This window comes from Budorcas taxicolor, chromosome 18 (assembly GCF_023091745.1).
Source record: "Budorcas taxicolor isolate Tak-1 chromosome 18, Takin1.1, whole genome shotgun sequence".
NCBI classification, from domain to species: Eukaryota; Metazoa; Chordata; class Mammalia; order Artiodactyla; family Bovidae; genus Budorcas; species Budorcas taxicolor.
This window is the reverse complement of record NC_068927.1, coordinates 19668303-19685120: the sequence shown is the minus strand read 5'-3', so window position 1 is coordinate 19685120 and position 16818 is coordinate 19668303. Positions and strand designations below refer to the sequence as shown.

The window sequence follows — 16818 nt, the reverse complement described above, 5'->3', positions numbered from 1 at the left end:
TCCTTATTACATGCCAGGCAGTGTTCTTAGCACTTCTATACATTGAGACATTGAATCCTCACAATGCCTCTATTATTAAGATAACTGAGCTGAGGTGCCGAGAAGTTAACTAACTCCGAGGCCACAGAGCTTGTCAATGCTGGACCGAGGCCACCGGCCCCAGATTCTGTCTCTTTACTGCCACACTAAATTGGTAGATTTCTTGATTTTTCTGCAAATGAGAACTGACAGCCCCTGGACCACAGTCCTGCATGGCAACAATCAGCTGCTCTCTTTAGACACGGGAATGTGAGCTCTGGTTCAATATCGCCCCACCACGTGGTCAGCCTCACCCGGTTCATTACCCACCTGGGCTCTGAGTTTGGGGCCCTGGTGCAGCACTTCAGAGTCTGCAAATATCTCATTGGCGCCTCAATAGCTGGGAACCACTAGAAGCATTCTTTACTCTCACCATTTTGCAGACCCGAAAACTGAGGCTGGGAAAGGGTGATAAAGCTGGGAGAAGTGGGGCCTGGGGTGGGAGAGGGGATGTCTTCCACCCATCTGCCTTTGGGTGTTTGAACAGGGAGGCAAGTGGGGCTCCCTGCTCTGCAGCTCAGAGCCTGGCCCCTACTCAACCCAGACGTGGACACACAGGTCAGTAGCTGCAGCCCTATGGCTCGTCTCCATTTCCCCATCCTTTCTGAAGCTGCCAGCTCAAAGACATGGGCTCATCCATGCTTTGATGTTGACAGCGATGGCAGACCCTTGTGATTAGTAGTAACTGTGATAATAATAAACATCTGTGTACCATTTCACATATTGTAAGCACTTTTCTATATATTACCTAATTTGAAACTCATAACAAGGCTATGAGGTAGATGCTGTTTGGCCCATTTTTCAGATGAGTGAAGAGGTACGTAAGTGAAGTGACTTGCCTTGGGTCATATCTGTATATTAGGTGGCTAAAGCAGAGTTTGAACTCCAATCCTTCTACCTTCTTCCCGCTTATTTGTTTCGGCACTCCTCTTTCTTCTCCCATCCACTCATCTGCACATTTGTCCATCTATCCATTCATCCATCCATATAGTCACTCATTTATCATTCACCCACTCATGCACCATCCATTTCTCCTTCCATCTAGCTACACATCCGGCCGGCCGGCCATCAGCACTGAGTGCTAAGTGCTAGGAATTATACAGCTTCATGACATGTTTCGGAGAAGGCGATGGCAACCCACTCCAGTACTCTTGCCTGGAAAATCCCATGGACGGAGGAGCCTGGTAGGCTGCAGTCCATGGGATCTCGAAAAGTCGTACACGACTGAGCGACTTCACTTTCACTCTTCACTTTCATGCGCTGGAGAAGGAAAATGGCAACCCACTCCAGGGTTCTTGCCTAGAGAATCCCAGGGATGGCGGAGCCCGGTGGGCTGCAGTCTATGGGGTCGCACAGAGTCAGACACGACTGAAGTGACTTAGCAGCAGCAGCAGCATGACATCTTTCTTATATGCTCTTAATTCCATGCTTAACTGCTCTCCATCCCTCCTCTCACCCTAGAGCTGGGTGTGTTCACACACACACACACACACGTGCACGTGCATGCACGCACATGCACGCACACACACCCCTCTGATGAGTTGAGAGGAACAGGACAGACTGAGGATCTAGATGGTCCTTGGTTTGCCTCATGGAAATCAGCAAGTTCTGGTGGTGGAAGGGAAGGCCAAAGGCTGACCTACAAGATCAAGAGCAGATCCACTTTGTGTGTGGGCAGTGATGATATGCCTACAGTTTGGTTGGAAGCTGAGTGTGTACAAGGGCAGACGAGGCCTTGCAAGCTGGGCCACAGTGTTCATCAACCTCGTCAGCAGGCCCAGATCCCAAGGAGCCCTGCCTTTCTAGGTCAGTAAAGGTCACCCTTAGCCCTCTGCTTTGTGCCAGACTGGACATCCTCTCCAAATGGATGAGGATATACCCCCAAGTGTTTTCATAAGAACCTTTGAGATCATTAAATATAATCGGTCTCAGCTGCAGTTTTGATCGCTGGTGCATGCACACAATTCATCACAGCAAATTAGGTCCATCTTCAGAACTTCTGGCCCTGCAGCCTGGGGGTCTGTCGGCGAGAGGCTGGGCCATGTGGCTCTGGAAACCGTTTGCGGGGGATGATAAGCCGTGCTTTCCAAGGAGGATCACCCTCAGAATAATCTGCCAGGATAGCTCTCCCTCTGCAGGGGTTAATCTTCTTGAAATTTTGAGGATGCAGGAAAGTTTTCCTGTTAGCCAAAATTCAGAAGAAAGAAGAAATGGATATGATCATAGTTTTAAAATACTATTTATAAGACCTGAAAACACTGGGTTAGTTAAGGGACCTGAACATATATGTTCTGTATAATTAGTGACCGTGTGACCTAGATTTTCCAGAACAGTCCTGATTTCAAGTATTTTGTCCCAACTGTTGGCTATTTGTCCTGGTTTTGGGGCTTGTGAAACATGACGACTATCTATGGAGCTGAGTTTGCTCATCAAATTTTAAAGCTGTAAAGGTCTGGGAAGATTTCAGAAAAAGATTACAAGGAAAAATTCTCTCCCACTCTTTTTCCTCCAACGTGGCAAAGTATGCCGTAGGTGCACCTCATGCTCGGCTTCCTGTCTCCCTCACTGAAGGAACAGAGGAACACGTCCATCCAGCAGGGTTTGAAAACTGTCAGCGCCCCAGTCCTTTGGACTTGGCGGTGACCGCAGGGGAAGCCTGTCTGCAGTGTGGCTCAGGGCATGAAGGTCTACAGGTCTCACGAGGTACCCCGTCCTGCGATCTGGCCCCGGGAGCCAGGCCACTGGTGGTAGCCGTAGGCTCGGGCACTGCAGATGAACCCCTATGCACCACGGGGCTGGAAAAGGCCTTGGCCTTGCAGCCATGTTGGCCAGTGATGTGTCCCCTAGATGCTGCAGCTCCTGCTTGCCCAGCTGAGGCCTCTACAGGCTGCATCCCACTGCTACAGTCCGTGCAAGTTCCAACCTCCAGCCCTAGAACCAAATAGGTGAGGGTTACAGCTCAGGATCGGCCATGGCATCTTAGCTGTAGAATGCAAAATCTCTCCCTCCCAATCTGCCTGTTTACAAAGTAAGATCCCACTCATTTTCTGAAAAGATTGTGGTAGAATACACTTGAGGCTTCTCAGGTGGCGCTAGTGGTAAAGAACCTGCCTGCTAATGCAGGAGGTAAGGTAAGGTAAGTCGCTCAGTGGTGTCCGACTCTTTGTGACCCCATGGACTGTAGCCTACCAGGCTCCTCCCTCCTTGGGATTCTCCAGGCAAGAGTACTGGAGTGGGTTGCCATTTCCTTCTCCAGGGGATCTTCCCAACCCAGGGATCAAACCCCGGGTCTCCCGCATTCCAGGCAGACACTGTAACCTCTGAGCCACCAGGGAAGCCCCAGGAGACACGGGTTCAATCCCTGCGTTGGGAAGATCCCCTGGAGAAGGAAATGGCAACCCACTCCAGTATTTTTGCCCAAACCCCATGGACAGAGGAGCCTGGTGGGCCACAGTCCATGGGGTTGCAAAGAGTTGGACACAACTGAGTGACTAACAGACAACATAAAATACACTTACAGAAAATTTATCATTTTAACCACCTTTTTTTTCCAGCTGTGCTGGGTCTTCGTTGCTGTGGGTGAACGGGCACTGCTCTTTGCTGTGGTTCATGGGGCTTCTGATGGTGGTGGCTTCTCTTGTTCTGGAGCACAGGCTCTAAAGCACAGGCTTCAGAGCTGGTGCACGGGCTTAGTGGCTCTGTGGCATGTGGATCTTCCCTGACCAGGTTTCGAACCTGTGTCCCCTGCTTTGGCAGGCAGATTCTTTACCACTGGACTACCAGGAAAGCCCTTAACCGGTTTTAGGTAGACGGTTCAGTGGCACTAAGTACCTTCACGTGGTTGTGAACTATCACCACCATCCACAGATCTTTTCCATCTCCCCAAACGGAAACCACGTCCCCGTGAGTGAGTGACTCCCCTCCCTCCTCCCGCAGCCCCTGGAAACCGCCATCCTCCTTCCTGTCTCTCGGAACCTCATAGAAGTGAGTCATACCGTCTTTGTCCTTCTGTGACCAGCTCGTTGCACTTAGCGCAGTGTCTTCAAAGGATCCCCCGACTTCTAAGGGAAAAGTATAACATGCCCTGGGCGGGGCTGGGGACACGGGGAAGAGGAGCAGCCTCGCTTCTTCTCCTCTCCCTGACCCTGTCAGTGGAGGCTTCGCCTCACCACCGTCTCTCACTGGCTGTTCTTACTGCATTTTTAGCAAACACAGGCTTGGAGCTGACACTGCCCAGCAGAGAAGGGGAGACAGGGTCCCTGCCTGCAGCCCACAGCCTAGGGAGAGCCAGGGAAGCAGCCTGGTCATGGCAGGTTGAGGAAAGTGCTAGAGGGATACCTGTGCAGGTGCAGAGCTTAACCAAAACAGGGGTCTCTCCTCATGTGGGCAGGAAGGGCTTTCCCAGGGCACAGAAGTCAGAGGCAGAGGAGGCTAGGGAGACGGGAGGGAGCCTCGGGGCCATGGAGTGGCTGCCAGGAGGGCTGAGCAGGGAAAGAGCTTGGCTTGCTTGGGGAGCTGGGAGGCTTCAAGGCCAGCAGGCGCCGGACCTTGTAGGACTGTCAGGCCTGGGGTCCAGGGCCTGGATTTCTTTTGGGTGTGGTTGGAACCCCCTTGGAGTTAGCAGAGATCTCACCTCCCTGCTCCCCGGAAGAGAGAATTTGGGACATGCCTACCATGGCTCTTTATTCTCTCAGCATCCCACTGCCACAAAGAGGGAGCCAGAGTGGAAACCAGGGCCATTGGCAAGTGGGGCCTGGCAGATGTGTCCCCGAAGTGGTGTGGGTCAGGGCAGGTTAGCTGCACTGTGTGTTAGTCGCTTCGGTCATGTCCGACTCTGCGACCCCTGTGGGCTGCAGCCCGCCAGAGTCCTCTGTCCATGGACTTCTCCAGGCAAGAATACTGGAGTGGGTTGCCATTCCCTTCTCCAGCGGATCTTCCCAACCCAGGGACTGAAGCCGAGTCTCCTGCATTGCAGGCAGATTCTTTACCATCTGAGCCACCTATGTGAGGAGACAAAAAGCCAAAATAACAATAACCAACCCTGAGCCATTTTCAGCATGTTGTCAGTGTAATGTCTGTGTGTGTGTGTGTGTGTGTGTTCACGCCAGCGTACTGGGATTGGGTGGTGTTCATGACTGTGTGTGTGACTGTGGCGTATCTGTGAGACTAGATGTGTGTGGCTGTCCACGGGTGTGTATGTATCTGTGGGCTTCCCTGGCCCTGCCTGCAGTGTAGGAGATGCGGGAGATGTGGGCTTGACCCCTGGGTCAGGAAGGTCCCCTGGAGGAGGACATGGAAACCCACTCCAATATTCTTGCCTGGAGAATCGCATGGACAGAGGAGCCTGGCGGGCTATAGTCCATAGGGTTGCAAAGAGTCAGACACGACTGAAGTGACTTCGCATGCATGCACACACGTGTGTATCTGTGTGCATTTCATTTGGGGGTACCTGTGTGTGTGTTTGGAACCCAGTGGGGGATCATGGAGAGATCTCCCACTTCCCCTCTCCCTGGATGTGTGACTGCAGGGCATCCGTGGGAGTGTGTGTTTGGGGGTGGGCAGAGGAGCCCCATCATACCATGCTGAGTTCATAAGTGCCCCCAAGGGCAGTCCCCCCATGATGCCCGGCCCTCTCCTTCCCCATGAGGCACGATGGGTGATGGCTGGGATGATTCTCAAGTTCTTTAGAAGAAAGGGAGGTACGAGGGGGATTATCTTCGAGACTCCTGAACAGGTGGTCATGGGAAACTGGTGCTGTTCTCTCAGAGTGCTTGAGGGAGGGGCTGCCTGGAAAGATGAACATTTTAGCACTTCAAAATGTGACCCTAGGGAAGGCTGGTTTCCCAGACTTGCTCCCACCTGGTATAGCTGGAAACCTTCAGGCTGTGCCCTTGGAAAGCACCCATGTAGCAGCAGTACCCGGGACCTGGGGGACCATGCTGGCCTCAGCAGAGCTTCCTCTGCTGTCCTCCATCCTAATGATGGGCCATGTGCCACCTAATAGCACTGGCTGCCCTCCCCACTGCCCTGGGCATCAGGCACTCAGTGTACCAGGAGACACCTCAGGTGTCTTGAGGGCCTCTCAGAATGCCAGCGGCCTCAAGCTGGCAGCCCCGGGAGCCAGATGTGACCTGTAGACATGTTCTCATTGGCTGATCATGCTTTACCCATTGAGATGCTTTGTATATATATGTGTCAAATATCTCCCATTTTTCAGTTTTTCCTACAGAACCAGACGTGCTGGCCACACTGGGCCTGCATTCCCACAGGACCGCCATTGCCCGGAGCCCACGAGGGCTGCCTCTTTCCTGTGAGGCTTGGGTTCTTGGGAGGCCACAGTGCTCGCTGTGCCTTACTGCTTTGCACCTGGCCAGCTTGCTGGTGGACCTCACAGCACCCTGAGCAGCAGGCCATGGTCCAGTCCGGGCATGGCTGTACACGGTCGGGGAGCCCTGCGCACACAGCCCTGTCTCCCCAACATCAGCCTCTGTGCTTCAGTTTATTAACCTTTACTGTGAGTTTAGCAGCAGCAATGTTAGTCGCTCAGTCCTGCCTGACTCTTGGCAACCCCACAAACTGTAGCCCACCAGGCTCCTCTGCCCATGGGACTCTCCAGGCAAGAGTACTGGATTGCCATTCCCTTTTCCAAAGGATCTTCCTGATCCAGGGATCGAACCCAGGTCTCCTGCATTATAGGCAGATTCTTTACCATCTGAGCTACAGGGAAGCTCTAACTGTGAGCTTGGGGCCCATTAATAGGCTGTTCCGTGTGTGGCGTGTGGTCTTCTTTGACCATCACTAAGACCAGCAGACATGCTCTCAGGGACAGGAGAGTACCCTTCCCTCTCGTGGTCTTGGGAGCCCACTCTTCACACACCATTTTTTCCCATGTATTTTCTTTTCTTTATTTGGCTGCCTTGGGTCTTAGTTGCTGCTCGTGGGCTCCTCGTTGTATCACACAGGCTCTCCAGTTTTGGTGCAGAGGCTCAGTAGTTGCGAGGCACAGGTTTAGGTGCCCCAAGGCATGTGGGATCTTACTTCCCCCACCAGAGATTGAACCCTCAACCCCGGCACTGCAAAGCGGATTCTTAACCACTGGGCCACCAGGGAAATCCCCCTGTGCCATTTTTAATGGAGCATCAGCACTGCTGCCTACATCTCTCCTCACACTCTGGTGGCCTGTGTGACCCGATTCCTGCCCTGCTCCAGCAGGGCGCAATCCCATCTTTCAGACACCTGACTCAGACTCTTTGGGGGCAGGGGGCCGTGCCTCATTCGTATTTGAGATGAACCCCAGGAGCTCGTTCCAAGCAGGCGCTTGGCTGTGTTTAGCGTGGACTTCCTGGTGACCAGTGTCAGGCCAGCGTAGTGTCCCCACCTGGGAGGGGCCCGAGTCCACACACGCAGGGAAATCGTGGCCACCCAGCGTATTATGGCCGAAACCCTCGGTTCTCGGCCCTTAATCCCAGAGTGTGCTGGGTACCCGGCCCCCGAGGGACCCCACCTCCCTTTCGAGAAACAGCAGGAGTGGCAGCCACATTAACTCCGGACTCGGGGGGTCAGGCTTGTCGCCGAGGAGAGGCGGATCAGTAAACGGCCCTGGAGAGATTTCACCTTCCTCTGCCCATGACACGGCCATAAACCCTCATTTTCCCTTGCACAGCCGCTTGGTAAAAGTCGAGTGGCTTGCCTGCGATTCTGTGCTCAAAAACAGACCAGCTGGGCCCATTTGCATGCTGAAGTGCAGCTCCCCGGAGCCTGCGGGCCCTCTGGGCAGGTATTATTAGCTCCCTTGTTTTGTTGGGTGACTCTGAATGGGAGCCTGTTTACGGGCTGAGTTCCTAATAGAAGGCTTCAGTTCCCTCCTAATAATCTATTCTCCGGTGGGTTTTATTTCCAAAGCACAGCCGTATAGAACCTGACCCCTTGGGAGTTCACTGGGCTTTTTTTTTCTTCTTCTTCTTTTTCACAACAACATTTTCTCCCACATTTTCACTCAAAGGAAGATATTTTTCCTGCTCCTGGGACTGGTTGTTGGTCACGCTCCCTGCTTCGGGCTCTTGGGTCCTGGGTGCTGGAGAGAGAGGTTTAGAGCGGGTGCTCACTTGCCCACCTGAGGTCCTTAGAGCAGTGGAGATGATGAAAGAAAGAAGACGTTCAGCTCCTTTGGGGATATGAGCAGCAAAGGTCAAGGGCTCTTTCTCACATGCCCCCAGGTGACTTGAGGTCCCCAAAACTGCTCCTGTTCGGGGTTCTGCCAGAAAGTGGCAGACTCTGCCCCCTCCCCGGAAAGCTAACCCCACTGTTCCCCGGAAGCTGGAATCCCCCTCCATGCCAGGAGATCTGGATGAATTGAGGCAGTCACAGGAGAGACAGACTTCCCAGCTAAACGGGTGCGGCGCTCACTTCCCACTGTTCCGGAGTGGCAGACGACAGCCCGTCTGGCTGTCTGGGAGGCAGGGCCAGGGAAGCCCCACACACGTCCCCACGCGTGGAGGGGCTGCCTGGGCCTTGTAGGACACCCCGGGCTTTGTCTTAGACTGGCGGGTCATCAGCTTCACTCCAGACCTTCCTGATGTTGAATGAGGTCCCTTCCACACCAGCGAACCTCTCCACGCCCTCCCTGCAGACGGGCAGCTGTCAGCCAGAAGGGTGGGCCGGGAGGGGGAGAAGTGGGGCGCAGACACGTCAGAGCTGGGGCCCCCAGAAGAGCGACTGCGTCACCGGGCAGGCATTTAGAGGGAACCTCGGCCATCACTCATTCCTAATTTTCATGACGTGCATTAGCTAAATTGTGTTCTGAGTATTCATTCAGCTCTGTTTATGGCGTGCTCTCGAGTGCGCTTACCGTTTGTCAGAAGTGCAAACTAGCGAACATACGAGCCTTTAAGACAGGCCATCTGTTCGTCTTAGACCCTTGGACGATTGTCAAACGCTTCTAAAAATAAGTGCTCACTAGCAGAGAGGGGCTGCCCAGGTGATGCGCAGCGGAGAGGGAGGTGGGCTGCCTGCCCCTGAACCCTCCCCAAAGGGAAAGATACTGTGCAGGTACCAGGGGCCAGGGCTGGGGGGAAGTGGGAAGGGCTGAGGGAGATGAGAGCACGAAGGTCCTGCCAGAGGACCCTTCTGGCTGGAGGTGTGTGTAGCTCCCTGTTCCTTGACTCTCACGTAACTCCACAGCTCAAATACCTTCGATGGCTCCCCATGGCCCAGATTTAAGGGCAAGCTGCCTCATCTGGCATCAAGGAACCTCATCAATAAGGCCCCCGCCTTCCTTTCTAGGCTTGTCTCCATGGCACATGCCCTGTGCTTCTGCCAAGCTGAATTATTCATTGTTCCCCCAACATATGCTGCACTTTTCACATTTCGCAGGCAGACAAGGGCTCTGCTGAAGAGTGGGCTCTGCATACAGACTGCAAGGGTGCAGCCCCTGCACCGCCATTACCAGCTGTGGGACCTCCATGCTGTGCCTCAGTCTTCTCATCTGTGAAATAGGGATAATGAGAGTACTTAGTCCCCGGGGTTGCTGCGAGGCTTACACGAGTTAATATAAATGAAGGGTTAAGAACAACACAGTGAGCTCGAGATCAGTGTTAGCTGTGATTGTTGTCAGGATCCTTCACACCATCAGCCTTTGTCTGGGTGGTCCCATCTCCCTGGAAAGTGAGTACATGCCCACACACATGCACACACGCGTGCGTGCACACCATTGCAAATCCTAACCTAAGCAATCCTCAAAAGGGCAGCTGGGAGGCCAGCTTTCTTGTTAAACTCCTCCCAATCAGAAATCAGCTCTCCATCCTTCAGCCATGAGCTGGTAGAAGGCCAGGATGCGCCTCACTCTCTCTGTCTCTGTCCACTGCACACTGCCAGGCTCCGTGTATGCTAAATGAACCAATACCAGAACCTCCCTTAGCCTGAACAGGGCTGTATAGCATTAGCTGGAAGGATCTACCTTTTTCCTGGAAATGAATCTTCCCATGGCTAAGGCAGGTTCTTGGACTTGATCCCCGTTCCTGGAGTCTGCTCTTTGTAAAGCCAGCCTCGTGAGAGCTACTAGGTCGGAAGCCAGCCTCGTGAGAGCTACTAGGTCGGAAGCCACCAGGGGCTGGCCCGCCGGTGGGGAGAAAGGGGATGGACCACAGCCTCTTTCCCAACCAGAGGCAGGTGAGGTGGTCAAGGTGAGGCCAGCTGTGATCTGCAGGTGGGGCTGGGTGCGTGGGTGGGTCGATGTTCTCAGGGTGAGGAGCTGTGTCCCTGCACCCTTACATCTGCCTCGGGGTTGTGAATCCAGTCCCCTGCCACACTGTGGAGCTGTGAGCTTCTCAAGGAAGAGGCTGGGGCTCCCCCAACTCTGTGTGTCCGGGGCCTCTGTGAACGACTGTTGGAAGGGGTGCGTGAATGACTAGAAGAGGACACGCCTCCTCCCTCCCTTACAAAGTCTCCGTGAGATTCCCCACCTCACCAGAAATCCCACTGTGTTCCCTGGCGGGAGGGAAAGCAGTGGCTTGTGGGTGCAGAGGTTGTAGCCAGGGGGCTTCAGGGAGGAGGCCATGAGGGGAGGCCCTTTATCAGACCCTGCTGCTCCAGGGATAGGACCATCCAAGGTGCTGCCTTCTCCGGAGTGGTCCTGAGATCTCGCCAGCCCTCCTGGTACCATGGGGGTACTAGCGGGAGCAAACGGCCCCTTGCTCCCAGAGCATCATGAACACCGTCTGTTGGGTGTATGGAGCATGTCCTCTTGACCAGTCTGCAATAACTACACTCACACTACCTCCTGAGGCCTCAGGGCATCTTAGGACGTGGGCTCAGTTATTGCTGCTCCCTCCACCCCAAGTCCCCCAGAGGTCAACGTCACGTGGCTAGTAAGTGGCAGAACCAGGATTCAAACCCAGGAGCCAGCCTCTCTCAGCCCATAAGGGCTCGCCGCCTGCCTTGCGATCCCCTGAGCAGGGGCTAGCACGAATGGGGCACGTGCAAAGGACCAGGCGAGGTGCCAGGACTTTAGAGATGCTTTGTCATCAGCGTGGTGGGAGCACAGGAGGGGCAGCCCATAATGACCAGCAGTGCAGAGAAATCCTCTCCAGCCCACACCCGTGCATCTCAGGGGGTGCAGAGCAGTCTCTTTTTGCCTTGCAGGCAGTGTTTTCCATGCCACCAGGCACCCAGCATGTTTAAGCATCACTAGTCTTTTCTACTTGACTCTGCGGTGGGTGGGCATCAAAGGGACACCAAGCAGGGTCCCAGACCGAGGGACAGAAAACAGAACCACGACCTGGAGAAGAAATCCCGACCAGGGAGGGACACACCAGTGAGTGTGTGTCTGCGTGTGCTTATGTGTGTGTGGGCATGGTTCGTACACATGCCTGTTGTGGGGCCTGGAGGTGTGTTGAGCCAGGGATGCCTCCTGGGACAATGAAGCCAGAACAGGACCCCCACCACAATCTCCACCTGGCATGTGCCAGTGAGTGCCTGCGCTTTGGAGAGAATGGTCCAGCCACAGATTCCATTATTCTGCTGCCCCTCACTACCCAGCATACCCTGGCTTGGGCCCTGGATCCGGGTTATTTTACTGCCGGATTCCTAGTGACAAGGCGGCTCTCACCTAGCAGGGTATTTAGTAAAAAGGTTTGTTGAAGGAATGAATGACTATGTAAATGAATGTGAGGGTGTGACCGAGGGATCCTCCGCGGTGCAGTCCTCTGGGGATGACTTCCACAGACACAGGGTTCACCAGGACCCCATTCGGGGCCCGACCTCTCGCGCCTCACTCACTTCTATCCCAGGGAGCTGACAGCTCGGCGCAGCAGGCAGAGGCGGCCGGCACCGGCCCTTCCAGAAACCTCCGCCACCAGAGCCACAAGGGCTCTGCCGAGCGGATGGATCTCCGCCGCAAACCAAGGCCACCCACCCCCCTCCCGTTCTCCTGTTTTATTTTTCTCACCTGCTTCTCGGCCCACACCTGCGTCTCCCTGGCAGGCACCGAGGCCCGTGTGGATGCCAGACCCCCCCTGTCTCTAGGCACCTTCCCCGTCCTTGCCGGCTGCCACCCCCGCCCTCGCCCCGGCCTTTATGAGGCCGGGAAAGTGTTCTTCTGCGGGGTCGGTAGCATCTTTAAAAAACGATTTTCTTGCTTCTCGGAAGGGGCTAAATATAGCACAGGCATAAACAGAGAAATAGACATTAAGCCAAAATGCCCTTGTGAGAACCATGCCGGGTGCAAGGAACTCTTTAAGAAGACTTGATGAAGCTCCCCCATCCCTGGAACCGACCGCAGCTCCAAGCCGTGGGGGGAAGCAGCCCAGCTTTTTAGGTTATTGAACTGTGCCGTCGGCGGAGCTCCTCAGCGCACAGGTGCGTTAGTGGTTGGTGAGTCCTGGGGACGGTTCCTGCCACCCCTCCGCCCTTCCCGAGGAGGAGCTGGTGCCGGCTTGTCCTGGCCTGTGCGCTTCTCGGCACCCGCACCCCCGTACTTACTGGGCGGCCTCGACCCGGCTCCATCAGAGCTATCATACTGCACCCAAGTCTGGGTGCCTCTTGGCACATCCCCGCTTCCGCAGTCAGGACTGCGGGCTGAGCCGAGCTGGAGTCACCCGCTCCTTCCGCTATGCCCGTCTCAGGGCAGAGCCTCCAGCAGGCGCTTCACAGCTCAGTGCTGAATGAATTCTGGTGCCTGGCCCCATCCCTGCATCGAGTTTCAACACTTCCATCTGCTGTGACATCCTGGGCTCTTTGTTGCTGGAGAACTTCAGGAATGGAAGTTTCACCCCACACTGTCTACGACCCTCTTTGAGGAAGTTCTTCCTTGAGTCTAACCGAAAAACCACCAGCTCCTGCTCCTTAAGAGAGAAGGCTGCTGCTGTTTTCGCCTGAGAAGTGGCATTTGTTCCTGAACTGTCCTCATCAGCGGTCCTAGGTGTAGGTTCCCACCTCCAGGATTTCTGTACCTGGCTGAGCTGCTGTGGACCACGTGGGTCACACCGGCCCTGCTCTTGGCATCTTGGCAAGAGGCCGCTTCATTATCCAGAGAGCCCCGAACACTGCCTTTTCCCATGTTGCTGCTGGGTAGCCCTGAGGAGTCTGTGAAGATCAGACATCATCTGGTTTTCTGCTGCTTATGAAACAGAGTCCACGTTCAAGGGCATCCAGGGCTCCCGGCAGTCCTTTCTGTGACCTCTGCTGGGATCACCCCACTGGTGCCTGCACTGGTCGAGCTTATTCCAGCCTCCATACCTTCTTCTATGCTGTGCCCCTCACCCCCCCACCCCCCCACCCCGTTTGGACTGTCCTCTCCCCTTTCCATACATCCTCCCTGTACACAGGTTCATTTATTTATCCTTACACTGATGCAAAACTATTTACTCAGTGTCTACTTGGTACCAGATCCTCAGAACCAAAATTTGAGAACAAAGTCGGAGCTATACATGTTTACCTTCTTAATGCCCCCCTCCCCCCACAACCCCTTGCAAATCAAGAAGGACCTGACTGCACCCAGGGAGCCCAGGCAACAGGGCACTGTTAACTGACTGGCTGTTGGCAGGGTGGGAGAGTGAAACCATGACGTCGTTCATTCCTGGAAGCTGCACCTTTGACACCGCTCCTGGGACAAACTTGGTGGGACTGAGAGAGGAGGTGATGCACCCCCCCTCCCCCACCGTCTGCCGCTCAGCCGAGGCAGCCAGCCTGGCACTCGGGAGGCAGTTGCACGTGTGGGAGGTGGGCTGGAAGTGCCTTGAGTGGCTCCTGGGAGGGGAAGCAGAGGACTTCAAGAGGAGCGTGGTTGGGAGGAGAGAGGAGGTGGGAACTGAGTGAGCAAAGGCCCAGGAACTGGGAGGACGGTTTGATGTAGGGTGGGCTCGGCTCCCCGCAGGACCGGCTGGCTGTCCCTGCGCAAGTGCAAGGAGAGGTGCCTCGGCTGGAGGGTGGGCGTTCCCATGGAAACCGCCGCATCCCATCTGTGGCCTCAGACAACCTGCCTTGCGCCTCTGGGTCCCTGACACCCCCGCTGAGGTGCCAGGCCAGGATGGCAGAGTTGGCGTTCGTGTCTGGAGAGGAGTTTGGATGATCCACAGACTGGGTGCCCATGGGGATGTAAGGTGCTGTGGGAACCCTGCCGTCTCGCTGAAGCCCCTGGCTCTCTTGGATTCCATTTGCCACCCCCTCCTGCTTCCTGGCTGGGTGTATTTTAGCCTGTCTGAGCTTCAGTATCCTTTTTACCATGTCCTACCTTGTAAGCCTGCGGTGGGGACTGAAAGAAGTGTGCCTGCAACCACACAGAGCACCCGTGCTGGTCAGACTCCGGCCATGTGGCCTGTGCCCCGGAGCACAGGGAAGGAGGCAGCAGGGCTTGGTAGCTCCGAGCTGCTGGAGTCAGCAAGCATCTGCCGTGTGTGGTTGGGGCGCTACCTCTCCCGGCCCGGGTGCTGCCTCTCCCGGGCCGTGCGCTTGCCGGAGGAGTTGGCGACATCACCAAGGAGACAGCAGCCGTGCCCGCCGTGGGCAGCGGCTGCCGCAGGGGTCCTGGGCTGGGGAGCGGGGGTGGCCCCAGGCCTCCGCGCGGAGCTGCGGGCATCCTGTGGTCGCCCTCGCAGTCCAGTCCTGGAGCCCAGGAGAGAGATGTAGCGCCGCGCCTGACCCCTGGTGGTCATCGGCAGAACTGCAGGAGCAGCCCCCAACCTTGGAGGAGTCGCTGCGCTGGAGGGGCGCCCAGGTCTGCGGAGGCAGTCCATCCTTGGGGAGCTGCTTCTGTACGGGGGGGATCCTGTGCTGCTCCCCACCGCGGGGCTGCTCTGGCCTGGGGGGATTCCGCTTCCTTTCTCCAGGTGTCATGAGATTGAATACCACCTGAGGCTTTGATGAGATTGGTCAGGATTTGAAATACAGACCACTGGAAAAGAAATAAAAAGATAGGCTCTTAAGAAGCCAAACGCCAACCCTAGCCCCAGGCCACTGGCTCCTGGGAAACACCTACACTGCCTTTCTGCTCTGGCTGGCATGAGGGAAGAGCTGACTTGGGCTATGGAGAGATGAAAGAGTTTAGCCAGACGGTTCCACTCAGGCTGTCTATTCCCAGGCGGATTCGGACTAACTGTACACAAGGTTCTTCTGGCCAGAGCACTGTCATATGACGGCACAGGCAGGCTCCCTACCCCGGCCCCTCCCGGGGGTGACCTGGCCCCTGCCTCAGCCATAGGCACTGTGGCCGCCCACTGTCTGATCACATCGGCGCCGCTCTGGCGTTTCTTGGCTGGAGAGCTGCATGGCACACAAGCCGTATCCCTCCACCAGGCTCCGAATATTTCCCCGGAAGGACGGTGGAGGGGATCTGGGGGAAGCCTGCAGGCGATCGGATATAATTTCCTCCTGATCATTAGAGCAAAAGGGAGATGGAGAGGTGAACAGGGATATTTTCAATTCTCGCTGCCTGCGCTGCCTTTCCCCTCTCCCTCCGGATAGCCAGTCCCCTTGGTAAGACCTGAATGGTCTAAAAACAAAAATTTTCAGGGAGCCCAGGTTGGCAGCAACAGGAACCCATCCCCAAGCCCCGAATCAACTTGGCGTCTTGGCAGCTGCGTCGCCAGAGCACTTTTTCGTTCTTGCATTTTGTTTTGTCATAATCGAGATGCTTTTCTGTGGCTCTCGGCTTAAATGCACCGAGTGGGAGGGGACGGGCATGCTCTCCATTCTTCTGCCTTCATGCGTGTCTCCTTTCTTCGCCTTTGCAGAACCACACGATGAGCCAGCATGCACAGTGAGGGACCGCTCGACAGGACTCCTCTCCGCAGAAGGCTTGCCGGAGACGCCGTGGGGAGGGCCATTTGAACATTACATCCAATCAAAGTGTCATTTGCAACCCAGATGTAAAACTCTAATGATTTGGCCATGAGGCGCTGCTATTATAAGCAGCTGGAAATGAATATTAATGGCAGAGATTAAAAGTATTCCATGCTCAGTATTTTTTATTGTCCTGCTACAGCTAGTGTGCTTTTAGAGTTTCCGCTGCAGACTACATTTCTAGAGTTAGAGAAACCCGCTTTTGGAAGCGATTGTCCTTTGTTCCTTCATGTATTATATTGATAGTTTTTTAAAAAAAAGGATTAGTGTGATTTTTTTTTTCTTCGCTTCTTATTTTTCTTTCTTGTTTTTCTTTCCCCCCTTCGGTTAACTACTTTTTAATTGCAATTCTAGGTAATTGTGCATCGTGATGTGATTGCTTGGCTATTGTCTGAATACTTCCTTTTAATTTTTTAATTAAAGACTAATGCTTTGATTGGATTTGCCAGTTCACCGGACAGTGATTAAAACTATGTAATGAATATAATCGGTTTCAGTGCAACTGGATGGTCTGCTTTTAAATGTGACTTAATCTGACTGCAGTAACTAGTACAGTTCAATAAAGGGAATCCATGCGATTAGCATCCGCCTGCCTGGTTCTCTCCTCCCCAGCCCAGGGCTGCGTGGGGGCTGTCGTCACCTACAGGGTATGTCCCTGTGTGAGTTCCTGTAGATCAGACATGCTCGCGGGGTGTGCTTGGACTCAGTCACTCAGGCATGTCCAAGTCTTTGCAACCCCATGAGCTGTAGCCCATCATGGCTCCACTGCCCATGGGATTTCCCAGGCAAGAATACTGGAGTGAGTTGCCATTTCCTTCTCCAGGGGATCTTCCCGACCTAGAGATAGAACCCAACCTGCACACGTTTAGACCCAGCTCCTCTTGAGAAGGAAGAAGCATAGCAACC

General features: G+C 54.7%; 1 protein-coding gene across 3 annotated transcripts in view; it reads left to right on the top strand.

The window, feature by feature from the left end:
• Positions 1-16471, top strand: part of ZNF423 (zinc finger protein 423) — a 342644-nt gene extending 326173 nt beyond the window's left edge. For all 3 annotated transcript variants that reach the window (XM_052655503.1, XM_052655504.1, XM_052655505.1), the window contains exon 8: positions 15804-16471. In XM_052655503.1, the coding sequence (XP_052511463.1) occupies positions 15804-15833 (30 nt within the window). In that variant the 3' untranslated portion in view covers positions 15834-16471. The remainder of the gene's footprint in view (positions 1-15803) is intronic.
• The last annotated feature ends 347 nt before the right edge of the window (positions 16472-16818 follow it).